This window comes from Ochlerotatus camptorhynchus, unplaced genomic scaffold (assembly GCF_037179485.1).
Source record: "Ochlerotatus camptorhynchus isolate MF236.1 unplaced genomic scaffold, CSIRO-AGI_Acam_v1.1 ptg000670l, whole genome shotgun sequence".
NCBI lineage: Eukaryota > Metazoa > Arthropoda > Insecta > Diptera > Culicidae > Ochlerotatus > Ochlerotatus camptorhynchus.
Genome location: NW_027041148.1, coordinates 494672 through 507823, shown reverse-complemented (window position 1 = coordinate 507823; position 13152 = coordinate 494672). Strand labels below are relative to the sequence as shown.

The window sequence follows — 13152 nt, the reverse complement described above, 5'->3', positions numbered from 1 at the left end:
TGCACTTTATTCGAAGTATAATGCCGTACTGGGATAATGCTATTAGTCAAGCGTTGGCGATCACTCCTAATAATAGTGATACGGCATCTTGATGTAGCTGAAGATAAAAAATGGGGAATATATCACAATAGATCAGAAATACCCGACAAAGAAAAAAAAACCGTACACTTTGGGAGATACTTTTAATCCCGCCAGGAGTTTATGTATAATATCCGCAAAGGGTTATTTTATACATGAATAATAGTGTGTTAAGGATTTTTTTTTACAATTTTCATCGTTAAACTGCTGTATAATAAGTGTTTCAAATAGCCCCACTATATGGGGTAACATGAAATAATACACACTATTATTGTATGCTTAACAAATATGCTTCTGGAAATCTCTTTCATGAAACTGTTGGTGTAAAAACATCTGGTATATCTAAATATATTACTGTTCCAGAGAGCCTTAAATTTCAAGTTTCAAAATACCGTTTCAACTTGCCCCGGTGACCATTACTTCTTATCTTTTACTGGTGCAAATTTCTGGTATCTTTTACCGTTTTAAAGTAATTATCGAAAAAATTAATGGACGATTCTGGGCCATTTTAAGAAAATCATTAAACAAGAAAATGATAGTTTTCTTAGAGATCCTATGGCCGGTCGTTAGTATTACCACTGAAAGATAAGAAGTATTCAAGGATGTATTAAATCATAAGAAAATTTTCATAAACCTGGCGAAGGATTTTCCTGATTTTTATTTCGATTTTCCTCCACTGTGATAAATGCCGTTGAAAACATTTTTCAGATAGATAGATTGCTATTTGAATGTATTGATGAGATAATTTTCTTATCATTTCTCTATACAACGTCATTTCGACAATGAGTTATAAATTATCAAAGTACGAGGTTTTCAGTTTTTTTAGGGTGACTTCAAACTTGTGAGCGATGACATAATTAACTATTTTAATTATTTAAAATATTTTCAAAAAAAATCATGAACGGTGCTTGATGGGTATACAATAAGGGTGCTACTACCACTTTAATTTCAAAATTTGGCCAACCAAATTCTGAGAAAATCAGTCATGATTGTTCAATGTGAATTTGGGAAAATGTAGCTTTAGGTGAAGTTTTATTTTACAAAACTTATGGATCCAAATACTTACGAAGTAAATTTCATTCAATATCTTTCAAATTTCACACAGAAAATGGAAATTTTACGTTAAATAGTATGTTATTTGGGGGGTACCCCCAAATTTTTTATCGGGAGTGTTAATGATTTCCCATAGCGAACAATTTGCAAAGTTTCACGGTAATCTGAAAGGGTCGAGTCTGAAATTCCGATTTTAGCTCATTGGTCTGGATTTGCCCAAACGACAATCGGTATCGACTATTTTCTTAATGTTTACCTTTTTCCATGACGTGTGTGCACTGTATATGGCCTATAGTTTGCATCAAAGAGCAATGTGGCAGCTCACATTAAAAACTTCCACAAACTGATTGACAGTCAATTCAAGGCACGACCACTTAAAATATTTAATTAGCGATCGTAGGAAGTGCTTTGTGTGGTTGAAGGCCCAGCAGATGTCATGGAAGTTGTCTGGCTGGATAACGTTTCTGTTGAGTTGCCTCCTGATGAAATGTTGTTCAATAATTTAGACATGGAGTTCTCGGTGATTGACAATTTCAACGTTTGGTTTGAGCAACCTTTTGTTGAAGACTATATGGAGAGTCACTGTTAAGGTTTTTTTGTTTTTTTTTATATTTCTTTACTTCTTACTTTCCTCTTGAGTTTTTCTTCTTGTTATATTTTAGTTATATCTACGTATAAAAATTAAAATTTGAATTTGTTGTTTTCAGAAGAATTCTATTTTTTCGTTTTTCAGCGTATTTAGGAGTATTGGAAAAAACCACGTAGTCAGGTAGGGGGGGGGGGAGGGAGTTGCTAAATATCTACGGTTGTCTACGGGGGGGAGGGGGGTGTTGGAAATGGAGAAAAATCTGTCTACGTAGTTTATGGACAGCCCCATAGGAGGTAGCCCCTTAGATAAGAGGGGGACGTACAATATAGCATGGTTTTTTTAATTGGCGCATAAAATCAAGCTAATATTGAATCCCGAGCAAGGCCGGGTACACTCAGCAGGCCCAATCTTAGATCCATAGGCCAACATTAGAGCCATTTCCCCTATATTATAAGTTTTAAACGAAAAGAGTAATTACGGGCCGAAAATGTGCGGTTACGTCACCTGGTACGAGTTTACTATACCTAGTCACTATATTCATAGTCTGGCGGATAGAATTTCGATCTATCAAAAAGCGGAACCAATTCACTAAATTTTAGACCAAAAATTGAAAAGGTACTATCAACTTTTATAAACAAAACGAACGCAATTTATCGGCATCATCGGATAGGGCAAACTTTCCTCAACCTAAGTTTGCGTAGGCGCGCCTTGAGTCACGAGAAAAGGGTTTCCGAAGTTTTGTTCGCAATAGCTTATGTGCTCTTTTCTGTTGTTGGTCGTGATTTGTTCGATTGGTTCCGCTATTTGACAGCTGAATTGGTCCCCGAGATTCTATCCACCAGACTATGAATATAGGGACTATAGGGTTTACTGGTTCTAGGCCAAAAAATGAATAGTTAAACGTCAATGCGACCAATAAAGCGATTAAAAAAATAATTCTAGGCTCCATTTAGGACCATTTAAATCCATACTTGATAATCCCGATTAAATGAGCATTCAGATAAATTGTGCGTCTGTTTTTAGTTTATTTAGTTATATATAATTTTTTGTTAAAAAATATTTTTAATTATTTCAACTGTTTAATAATTTAAGGACTTTTTCAATTAACTCGTTGGTTTTGGCCATGTAGGTGTAGTGGCAATTTGTATCAATTTGCGTACATTATTTGATGTTTATATTTTAGGTCTAATATGTCCAGCGTGTTGAAGTGAAAACTGAAAGTGTTCCATAATTGTCGGTTAGTATGATACATAAACAGCTCATATAGTCAAATCCAGATAACTGAGTTAAGATAGATAGAGTTGTTGGTTTTCGGATTTTCCCGGACATCACGCACTTAAAATGCAATAGCATGGTAGATAGAACGTTGTGTAGTGAAATTATCTCAGCAATCCAAAAAATATATAATCTTCTGGAAAATACGAAAATGTTCACAATGATTGTTTGTTCTGGATAAGGAATACCTACGTAAAATAGATTAAGAAAATATCATATCACATTTCGGCAAAAAGTGCGGAACCCGGCTTGCGGTACTATTTTTTAAATTACCACGGCTCCCTTTGTTGTACGTAGTTATTATAAGCCATTTTAATGCATTATTTTCTTTTTACTTGTCTGCATTTAAATATCACTTTAACTAACCGCCAAAAGTTAAACATTAACTTTAGTTATCAATAATTATTATTGTATTCGTTTTGTATGTAGCGAAGCATCCTAGATAAGGTCGGAGCTTACCACTATCAGTGTAGAAGAATATTATTATTTATGCGCAGATATTATCCATATGTTGTTATTTGTTTACATTACCGAAATTTTAAAGGCCTTTTTCAGTGAAATTTTGGTTGTTATTGATATTTACCAACTTAACACAAACAAAAAAAAACCAAAACACCGCCCAGCGACCTTGAGATTAAGTTTATTAATCCCACAGAAGTAAAACGAACCTCTCAGTTTAATTATTTTTTTTTGATACTCACATTTCGGCCACCGTGGTCAGCCGCTCGTCGTTGGCCACCCGCCGGGATTCGGCCTTGTGCCGATCCTGGGAAATATGCAACAGCTTCCGCAGCTCGTCGAGAATCCGCGCTTTTTCCTTGCACAGTCCTCCCTGCGCACGAAATGTACTCATAACACTCGAGTAGGACTCCAATTCTGTGAGGAAAGTAAATTTTGGAGGGTAAGCGAACAGAAAGCGTAGGCAAAAGAAAATGCCTCCAACACTGTGCGAGATCTTCGGAAACTTCGCTGCCACATCGCTACTTACCAAGCCGTCGCAGGACACCGCGACATTCGTCCCGGGTCATGTCCAGCTTGATTGGCCACATCCTTAACCAACTAACGAATCTTCAATTATTTTTGCACAAGAAATCCCGAGCGTTTGCCTCGTAAAAGTCAAACTTTGTCCGTACTGAAAAAAACCTGGCGCTTCTTCCAAACTGTCCTTTTTTCGTTCGTGGCCAGGAACTTATCCAACGCGCACTCGTCTGTTTCACATAATCGATCCGATTGCCGGTATCTGGGGCTGCAAAACTGTCGTTGAAAATCTACTTCCGATCGCAAAACAAGAGAAGAATTTTACACACAAATTCAACATTCGCATAATATGTCCTCTTCCATTTCTGTTTATGAGACGTCAAAATTTTGATCGTGCGAAGCATACAGTCAGCGCTGGCAACACCATGGCTTCGCTTTGCTCGACGCGACGATGTGTTTTTGAAGTCGAAGCGTGCCAATAAGCCGAGGCGACGCTTTCAAAACAACCGAACGAGGGGCTTTTGTGTACAGCTTTCATTCGCTCGTTCACGGCGAGGTTCACAGCATGGTGGGTATATAAATGCTCGTATAAATGGTGATCAGGGGGTAAGTCACTCTGCCACCTTGTGTCTGTGCTTATTGTGTTTCCAGTGTGTTTTTGGGTGTCGGAAAGTGTTTCATCGTTTTGACCGATCTGTCAAAACTTCAACCGAAAAAATATATTTATTGGCAACCATATCCTCAACCATAACAACATAACGCTGATAATGACAGATCCTCCTGCGACTCCTTTGTTGTTGTTTGTGTGCAGATTAATTCATGGAACGAGCATTGGCCCTCCCGCATAAGCGCGAACCATAAATTGACCTTACCGATTATGGTTATAAATTGTTTATAATCCCTGCTAAACTTCAACTGAAATGGTTATGGAACTTTACATGAACGTTTAATGATAAAGTTTTAACCTTAAGTATTATAGTTTTTTGGAAGTGGACCTTACAAATAATGGGTTGTTAAGAACCATTACCATTCCAAATTCTTGTTTTCTCCATACATTTTCGGAAAGAAAACTTTACTAAAACCTTTTAACTTATGGTTTAAGAACATTAATGGTAATGGTTATGGTAACCAGTAAGGTCCATGAATGGTTTTGTAACATCGATCAACTTTATGTGGAATATATCGCGAATTGGTTGCCTGTAAATTACTGATTACCAATTCACGATATATTTCACGTAAAGTTGAGTGATAATACAAAACCATTAATGGACCTTACTGACTACCATAACCATAACCATTAATGTTCTCAAACCATAAGTAAAAACGTTCTAATATAGTTCTCTTTCCGAAAATGTATGGAGAAAACAAGAATTTGGAATGGTGATGGTTCTTAACAACCCATTATTTGTAAGGTCCGCTTCCAAAAAACCATAACACATAAGGTTAAAACTTTATCACACAAACGTTCATGTAAGGTTCCATAACCATTTCAGTTGAAGTTTAGCAGGGATTATAAACAATTTATAACCATTATCGGTAAGGTCAATTTATGGTTCGCGCTTATGCGGGCTCTCACTTGAGGAGGATGACGAAATGGGCACCTAACCTGGCGCCTGATGAAGTGCTCACTCACTCTCAAGGGCGCCTTCAGTCAGGCTGAAATGCACAACTGGTTTATGCGGTTTATGAACAGTATCCCGGAAACTCGCCCGGAAATACCGAAAAATATTTATGGAAACGAAAGGAATAGGCTCTTTTCCTTTCACGTCTTCTGATTTGTGAATACGGCAAGGTGGAAGCGAATTTCAGAAGCGACAACATTTCTACCATTTAGATTCTGAAGGACTTTATTATGAAGGAAGCCACCAAGAAACGGATCAAGTTGGAGATTTCAACCAGTAAGTAACAACTTTCAACAAATTCGATTTGATTGATAACAGCGTAGCACCCATTTTCAGATATCAACAAGCAAACCTTTCCCGGATTGATCAAGTTGATCGAGCCAAAGATCGTTCACTACAACAAGCTGACGAAGGACCACCAGATGCTGCAGGCACTGATTGATTTGGACATTCGAAACGATGAACCATATCTTCGAGATTCTGACCGATATGTACATCGATAAGTTAAAGTTCAAAGGGGTCAATGTGAATACGAAACTGCCGCAGTTGACAGACCTGCTGGAGAATTATAACTATGCCGAGTTGGTCAATTTCTACAGTGTCGTGAAAGCGGTTGATGATGAGTAAATGAATTGGTATTTTAAATAAATCCACATTTCGGGGACACATTTCGGATGAAGTAAAGTCGATCGATCACCTTAATGGTCTAAATATTCATTCTTTTCTAAAAATAACACCAATTCCCCTGGTCATAGTAACTATCTTCCACGCTAATTCAACCCACCACCAAACACAATTCGGACGCATGGTTATACCTGAGAAAAGTTACCTTCGCTTCCTGCTGCTGCCGTTCTACGTCACGCAACTTCCAAGGAACCAGCAAATCCTGATGCTGGAACTGCGTCCTGTTGGTGGGAATCGGCAGCACCGATTCCCCGTCGCCATTTTCAATCGAAACCACCTTCTCCGGCTCTCCATTCCGCGGTAGTTTATTGTTGTGCTTGTTCTGCCGTATATAGCCTGATTGTCTTTCTCAAATCAGTGCCCGTCCTCCTGGGCGAAGTATTCGACACATTTCCCTAATCGCTTGCCTACGACGTTCCCGCGATGCCAGGTGATGCATAACCGCTATGCAGATACAAGCATCCGCACATGCCGCTTTAAAAGGTAACGCTAGGCAGTCGACTTGTACCACAAATGAAGCCACGGGCGGTGCAAACTTTCAATAATCCGTCGCTCCGAGCGCAGCCCGAGCCGATGATCTGAGGATTCAACACCAGGTATTTACCATTACCTCATCCAATGTTCAGCAGGACGGACCCGGGACTAAGCGATTCCAAGAACCCTGCAATTCGTGGCCACGATGAGTGCCTCCAGCTCCAATTGGGCAGTGTTCTCTTTGATACGATCAGCTCTATCATTCGCTTCTTGTTGATACGTATCACACAGAGAAAAACTGACAACGGCAAGGGCCATCATTCAACTTTCTGAACGTAAACGATACTCATTATTCACTTTCCTAATTGTTAGGCTGTCATTCAACCTTACCGTATCCATATTTCTCAGCGTTATTCCAAGAGTCCATCCGTATCGACTTTCGCCGGACATTACGAGCAGAGACCTTCGGGACAAATCCACATTCAAGTGTTGTCCTGTGGTGTCCCGAAAATCCATTACTATATCACTTCCGACGGTATGCGAGATTTGCCGATAATCCTCGTACTGAATCGTACCAATCTGGGGTCGAATCGTTGTAACTGTAAGCAACAACAACAATAACAACATAATAATCGAATGTAAACATTATTTGCAGTGGTGCCAGAATTGAATAAAAAATTTGCTTATCATACGGTGGAAGAGTGTTTGTGGGTGTTTGAAGTGTATCGAAGTGTGTTTCTGTGGGTGTTAGCACAATGTGGCAGAGTGACTTACCCCCTGTTCTATGCGTAGTACCAACAATCAATACGAAACTAACGATTTTAAATTGGCTCACCACTTTAGTAGCCTATTGGTCCCAAGCAAACGATTAACGTACCCTATTCTAGTTGAAATTCTATTACTACACTATGTTTGTTTTGATTCGCTATGAAAGTTTGACAGATAACATCAGGGGTGTGTGGATTCATGCAGAACATGCAGGGGTGAGTGAAATAGCTTGGGACTGCTTGGGACCGTTGTTCTGGTACTGAGTGAGCCAAAAATAATAATGATTTTCTTCGGGACCCAGTGGTCTTAGAGTTACCTCTATGGTAGTACGTAGTACGTTCAGACTACAGAGTTATAACATAGAGGTAACTCTAAGACCACTGGGTCCCGAAGAAAATCATTATTATTTTTGGCTCACTCAGTACCAGAACAACGGTCCCAAGCAGTCCCAAGCTATTTCACTCACCCCTGCATGTTCTGCATGAATCCACACACCCCTGATGTTATCTGTCAAAGTTTTATAGCGAATCAAAACAAACATAGTGTAGTAATAAAATTTCAACTAGAATAGGGTGCGTTAATCGTTTGCTTAGGACCAATAGGCTACTAAAGTGGTGAGCCAATTTAAAATCGTTAGTTTCGTATTGATTGTTGGTTATAACATGTTATAGCGCTATCTTGATGGTGGTTTCTGTGTTGCAATTAGTTGACAACCGTTATACATGTTATAGCTCTCCAGTCTGGACAGCGTTTAACTCTAAAACGCTGTCAAGACTGAGCAGTTATAACATGTTATAACGGTTGTCAATTAATTGCTACACAGAAACCACCATCAAGATAGCGGTATAACATGTTATAACCATAGAGGTAACTCTAAGACCACTGGGTCCCGAAGAAAATCATTATTATTTTTGGCTCACTCAGTACCAGAACAACGGTCCCAAGCAGTCCCAAGCTATTTCACTCACCCCTGCATGTTCTGCATGAATCCACACACCCCTGATGTTATCTGTCAAACTTTCATAGCGAATCAAAACAAACATAGTGTAGTAATAGAATTTCAACTAGAATAGGGTACGTTAATCGTTTGCTTGGGACCAATAGGCTACTAAAGTGGTGAGCCAATTTAAAATCGTTAGTTTCGTATTGATTGTTGTTATAACTCTGTTGTCTGAACGTACTATAAGACTAGAAGGTCCCGAAATAACGTGCACAACTTTTTTGCTCAGCTCTGGTACTCTCTTCGGTCCCAAGCTAATCAATTCACCCCTCGAAACATAGGAAAAACCGGGAAAAACCAATAACCCCTCATTTTATCTGTCAAACCCCAAACGAATCAAAACAAACATTGCGTAGTACTAGAATTTCGACTAGAATGGGGTACGTTAATCGTATGCTTGGGACCAATAGGCTAGTCAAGTGAGTCAAGTAGTGAGCCAATTTAAAATCGTTAGTTTCGTATTGATTGTTGCTATAATCAGGTGTGAAATCCGAGGGGGACGACTCTATCTTCGATGCAGGAAATATTGTGATTTGCTGTGGTTAGCTGCGCGTACGCTGAGTATATAGAAAGAAGATTTATTACGATTTTGAAGATTTCCTGCAAAAAGATGATGCGTGATGCAAGTAGGTGCGAGAAATTAAAGAGGATTTTTTGAAGATTTATTCGCTAGTGTGAGATTTTTTGAGCATCTAGAACTGAGATTTAGATGTGTCGCCCCCCTCGGTGAAATCTACAATACTATTTAGATTTCAATATTTTTTGAGTGTCCCTTTTTTGACAACAATAACGGGTGCAAATAAAAAGATCGCAAATATTGGGTGGTATCTTTTCTCCGTATAGAGCTTTTTGACGTTTAATCGACGCACACTACTGCACCATTTAAATCGAACGAGTGCGAGCAAGAGGGAAACAGATTAGTGGGAAAACCTCGGGGAAAACAAACCGTTCATTCATTCATGTGTGTTATAGGTAGAGAAAGACGATTAAACGCGAGATTAAACGTCAAAAAGGTCTATAGTGGCTTTTAACGAAAGTGAGTAGATTCTTAAGGCCGGCGCATAATAGATACGTTTTCAGGTTTTTTGACAGTTAGCCCATGCATTATCTGTCAAAAAACCCGAAAACGTATGCATTGTGCGCCGGCCTTTAAGGTTGGCGCAAAATGCATACACACTTAGTTTTTTCTACCGAGCTCGGCTGTGCAAATCTCGGCAAAAAAAGTTTTGCTGAGATCTCAGCAAACATTTCATTTGTTTGCTGAGATTCAGCTAAGCATTATCCGAGACTCAGCAATCAAATGTCACTTTTGCTGAGATCTCAGTGAAACTTTTTTTCGCCGAGATTTGCACAGCCGAGCTCGGTAGAAAAAACTAATGTCGTTTTCGTTTTTGCGGTGTAGCTACACCGGTGCTACACTGCCGTACACCGAAATATTTTAAGGTGTAGATATAGGATGCACCTTTGTTTATAAACAAATTATGTTGAGCTGTCAAAGACTCGCGCTTATTCCTGCTTACACTACACACTTAATCTAGCTCGGTAAAATCTCCAACAGCCGATTACCTCGGCATTTACTTTTGCTGATATATCTGCAAAATATCTTATTGTTAGCTGATATCTCAGCAAAAAGTTATTTGTTAGCTGAGTCTCGGCAATTGTTTTACTGAATCTCAGCAAATTAAATTGCTGAACTGCTCGGCTGTTGGAATCTCGGCGAAAAATTTTAAGTGTGTACACCAGTGCTACACCGCAAAAACGAAAACGACATAAGTGTGTACGTTTTCGGGTTTTTTGACAGATAATGCATGGGCTAACTGTCAAAAAACCTGCCAGTTAGCCCAGGCATTATCTGTCACAAAACCCGGAAACTTATGCAATGTGCACCAGCATTTACTCACTTGAGAGGGAAAATAGTCGAGCGTGTTTACAATATTCTTTACTTTCAGCTTCAGGGATCGAAAAAAACAAACTGTGAATTTTGTGCAGCATTTGTTTTGCAAAAGTGGACAAATTGTGCGCTAAATTCGTTTTATTTTCAGCTCATTGCTTGAAAATAGTGTACAATGGGTGGCGGTGATTTGGTAAGCATTAGTTGCGGTTTTCGAGACAGTCAGCAATTATTTTCCAACCTTTTTTTTTTTAGAACACGAAGAAATCGTGGCACCCAAACACGTTCAAGAATCAAGAACGCGTCTGGAAAGCCGAACAAGCAGATGCTGCGGAGAAGAGGAAACTCGCTGAACTGCAGCATGAAATCAACGAGGAACGCAATCGGGAGGAACTGAAGAGCATCGCTAAGAAATCTGGATTGCTTCCGGATACTGATGGGGACCGGAAGCTTGAATGGATGTACAAAGGGCCGCAGGTCAATCGGGACGAATATTTAATGGGTCGTGCGGTAGATAAGAATTTTGAAAAGCTGGATTCGCAGGAGAAAGCTGGTACCAGTGTAGGAATCACGCAGCCGAAGAATCATGTGGAGCATGAGTGCATTCCGTTTTCGATCCGGCAGTACAAGGGGCTGGAGGGAACGGAACAGGTAGACATGGTTCGCAAATTGATGGAGGATCCGCTGATGGCTATCAAGCAGAAAGAAATTGAAAGCCGACAGAAGATTCTCGAGAATCCGGTCAAATTGAAAGAGTTGCATCGGCTGCTGAAGAATGATAAGAGCATCAAGGAGAAGAAGGGCAAAAAGAAAGACAAGAAGGAGAAAAAGAGTAAGTAGCGATGCTGAATTCAAGGTTGCAAATGCTCAATGAGTATAAAAATATGAAATAATTAAATCATAAGATGTTATGATCACATGTTTTACTTGTAAGTTACAGGAAGAGGTTGTAAAGGCTTAGTATGTGTTTGACTTTGACATATAAAACCTGTCAATAATTTAGGGTTTTGAGAGTCACAACCAGCAAATTTGTGATCGCTGAGAGTGAGTGAGTGAAAACTTATAAAACCGCTGATTGCTACTCTCAGGAAGCAAAATTGGCTGGTTGGATGTGTCCACATACTAAGCTACAAATTTTTGTATCTCAAATAAAAAAAAATTGATTATAATAATCAATTAATTATTTATATATTGCATTTGAAAATGGACTCTTCAAAATGCGGTATCGCTAATAAAGTGCGCTTTTATGTTGTATAGTCTTGGTGCCTTCTGCGCACTTATTCCTTATGAACTAAGGAATAAGTGCGTAGATGACTCCAAAATGATTTATCATAAAAGCACACTTTTATAAGCGTTTCCGTATTTGTAATGTGCGCATAATAAAAAAAAGTTTTAATGCGAAATGATTATTTGCAACCTTGGCTGAATTAATTTTCAGAGAAGTTATAGATTTAATGTTCTTCATTTGTTTCAGAAAAATCGAAGAAGAAGAAGCATAAGAGACGAGGAAGCTCTAGCAGTGGTTCAGAGTCACATGATGGTGATGATAAAGGTAAAGACTTGGACAAATTGCTGGCCGAAAAATACAAAAAGGTTCAAAGTTCCATGGGGTCAGAGAAGAGTGAAGAGGTTGGCTTGGATAAGCTTTTGACCATGAAATATCAGAAGCTGTCCAAGGAGCTCAACAAAATGGCCAAGCCTAAGAAGTCGAAGAAGAAGAAGAAGCACGGAAGCAGTAGTACCGAGGAAGACTCTGATTCGAATATTGCTGATGATTCCCGGCAAACAAAACAAAGATCTGTATCGAAAGATATGAGGCGGCCACCGCCTACATCATCTCGTAACAGATCGCGAAGCCTCGACCGGGAAAGGCGGTTCAGAAATCGATCGAGAAGCCCCGTTCAGGATCGTAGGAAGCCAACTGAGGAGAGAAGAGATCGACATCATTCACGTAGTCGAGATCGGAAGCGTTCCCGTTCGAACGAGCGAGAACGTCGCCGTAAATCGCCGACTCCGTCGAGTTCAAGCTCAGAATCGCTTCCTTCGCGACATCAGTATGATTCCGACGATGAGAGGCGGCGACCAGCCGCGAAAAATTTTGGTTTGGTCTCTGCTTCCGGTAAGAAACTGGAACTGTCGAAACGGGATGAGGTGCGCTTGTATAAGCGTGAGGAGATAAAGGCCCACCAGTCCAGCCAGAAGGCCTCGTGGAGTCGTCCGGAGAAGAAAAAACCACTAACCGAAGAGGAGATGGAAGCCAAACGTAGGGCAATGTTGAGTAACGCCGATTGGAGGGATAAAGAGCGTAAGCAGAATGTGATGCGCTACGAAGACGAAGAACGAAAGCAGGACGAAAAGGAGCGTGCAAAGAAGTATGATAAGGACTTCGTCACCAAACAGTTCAAACATGCTGCCAACCACGAGACGGTGGAGAAACGCATTAAATCCAATCGTAATAACATTCAGCGGTCGGGTGGGGCCATGAATGACCATTTTGCTAAACGATAGAGTTGTAATCGTTCAGTGGTAACTTACAATGTATTGAACAGTAATAAATCCTGGCATAATGCCAGAAAATGAGTGCAATTATGCGTTCATTCATTTCATCTCTTGGGAAATGTGGATTAACCCTGTACGTGAGGAAATTATGGGTATCCCTAAAATTCTCTAAGTAAAGTATGGACTGAAGAGGCTGAAATTATTCAATCTCTTTAGTATGGACGTACGTGGGGTGACATTG

The 13152-nt window shown here is 39.7% G+C and overlaps 2 protein-coding genes and 1 pseudogene across 2 annotated transcripts; 1 reads left to right on the top strand and 2 right to left on the bottom strand.

The window, feature by feature from the left end:
- Positions 1-3692: 3692 nt before the first annotated feature.
- Positions 3693-4348, bottom strand: LOC135714595 (BRCA2-interacting transcriptional repressor EMSY-like). Its single transcript, XM_065237978.1, has 2 exons — positions 3984-4348; positions 3693-3871 (listed from the first exon to the last, which is right to left on the bottom strand). Exons 1-2 carry the CDS (start codon positions 4042-4044, stop codon positions 3693-3695), a joined length of 240 nt encoding a protein of 79 aa, XP_065094050.1. The 5' UTR covers positions 4045-4348.
- Positions 4349-6319: 1971 nt separating this feature from the next.
- Positions 6320-7269, bottom strand: LOC135714594 (alkylated DNA repair protein alkB homolog 8-like; annotated as a pseudogene).
- Positions 7270-10534: 3265 nt separating this feature from the next.
- Positions 10535-12940, top strand: LOC135714596 (pre-mRNA-splicing factor CWC25 homolog). Its single transcript, XM_065237979.1, has 3 exons — positions 10535-10605; positions 10668-11244; positions 11887-12940. Exons 1-3 carry the CDS (start codon positions 10588-10590, stop codon positions 12918-12920), a joined length of 1629 nt encoding a protein of 542 aa, XP_065094051.1. The 5' UTR covers positions 10535-10587; the 3' UTR covers positions 12921-12940.
- Positions 12941-13152: the final 212 nt, after the last annotated feature.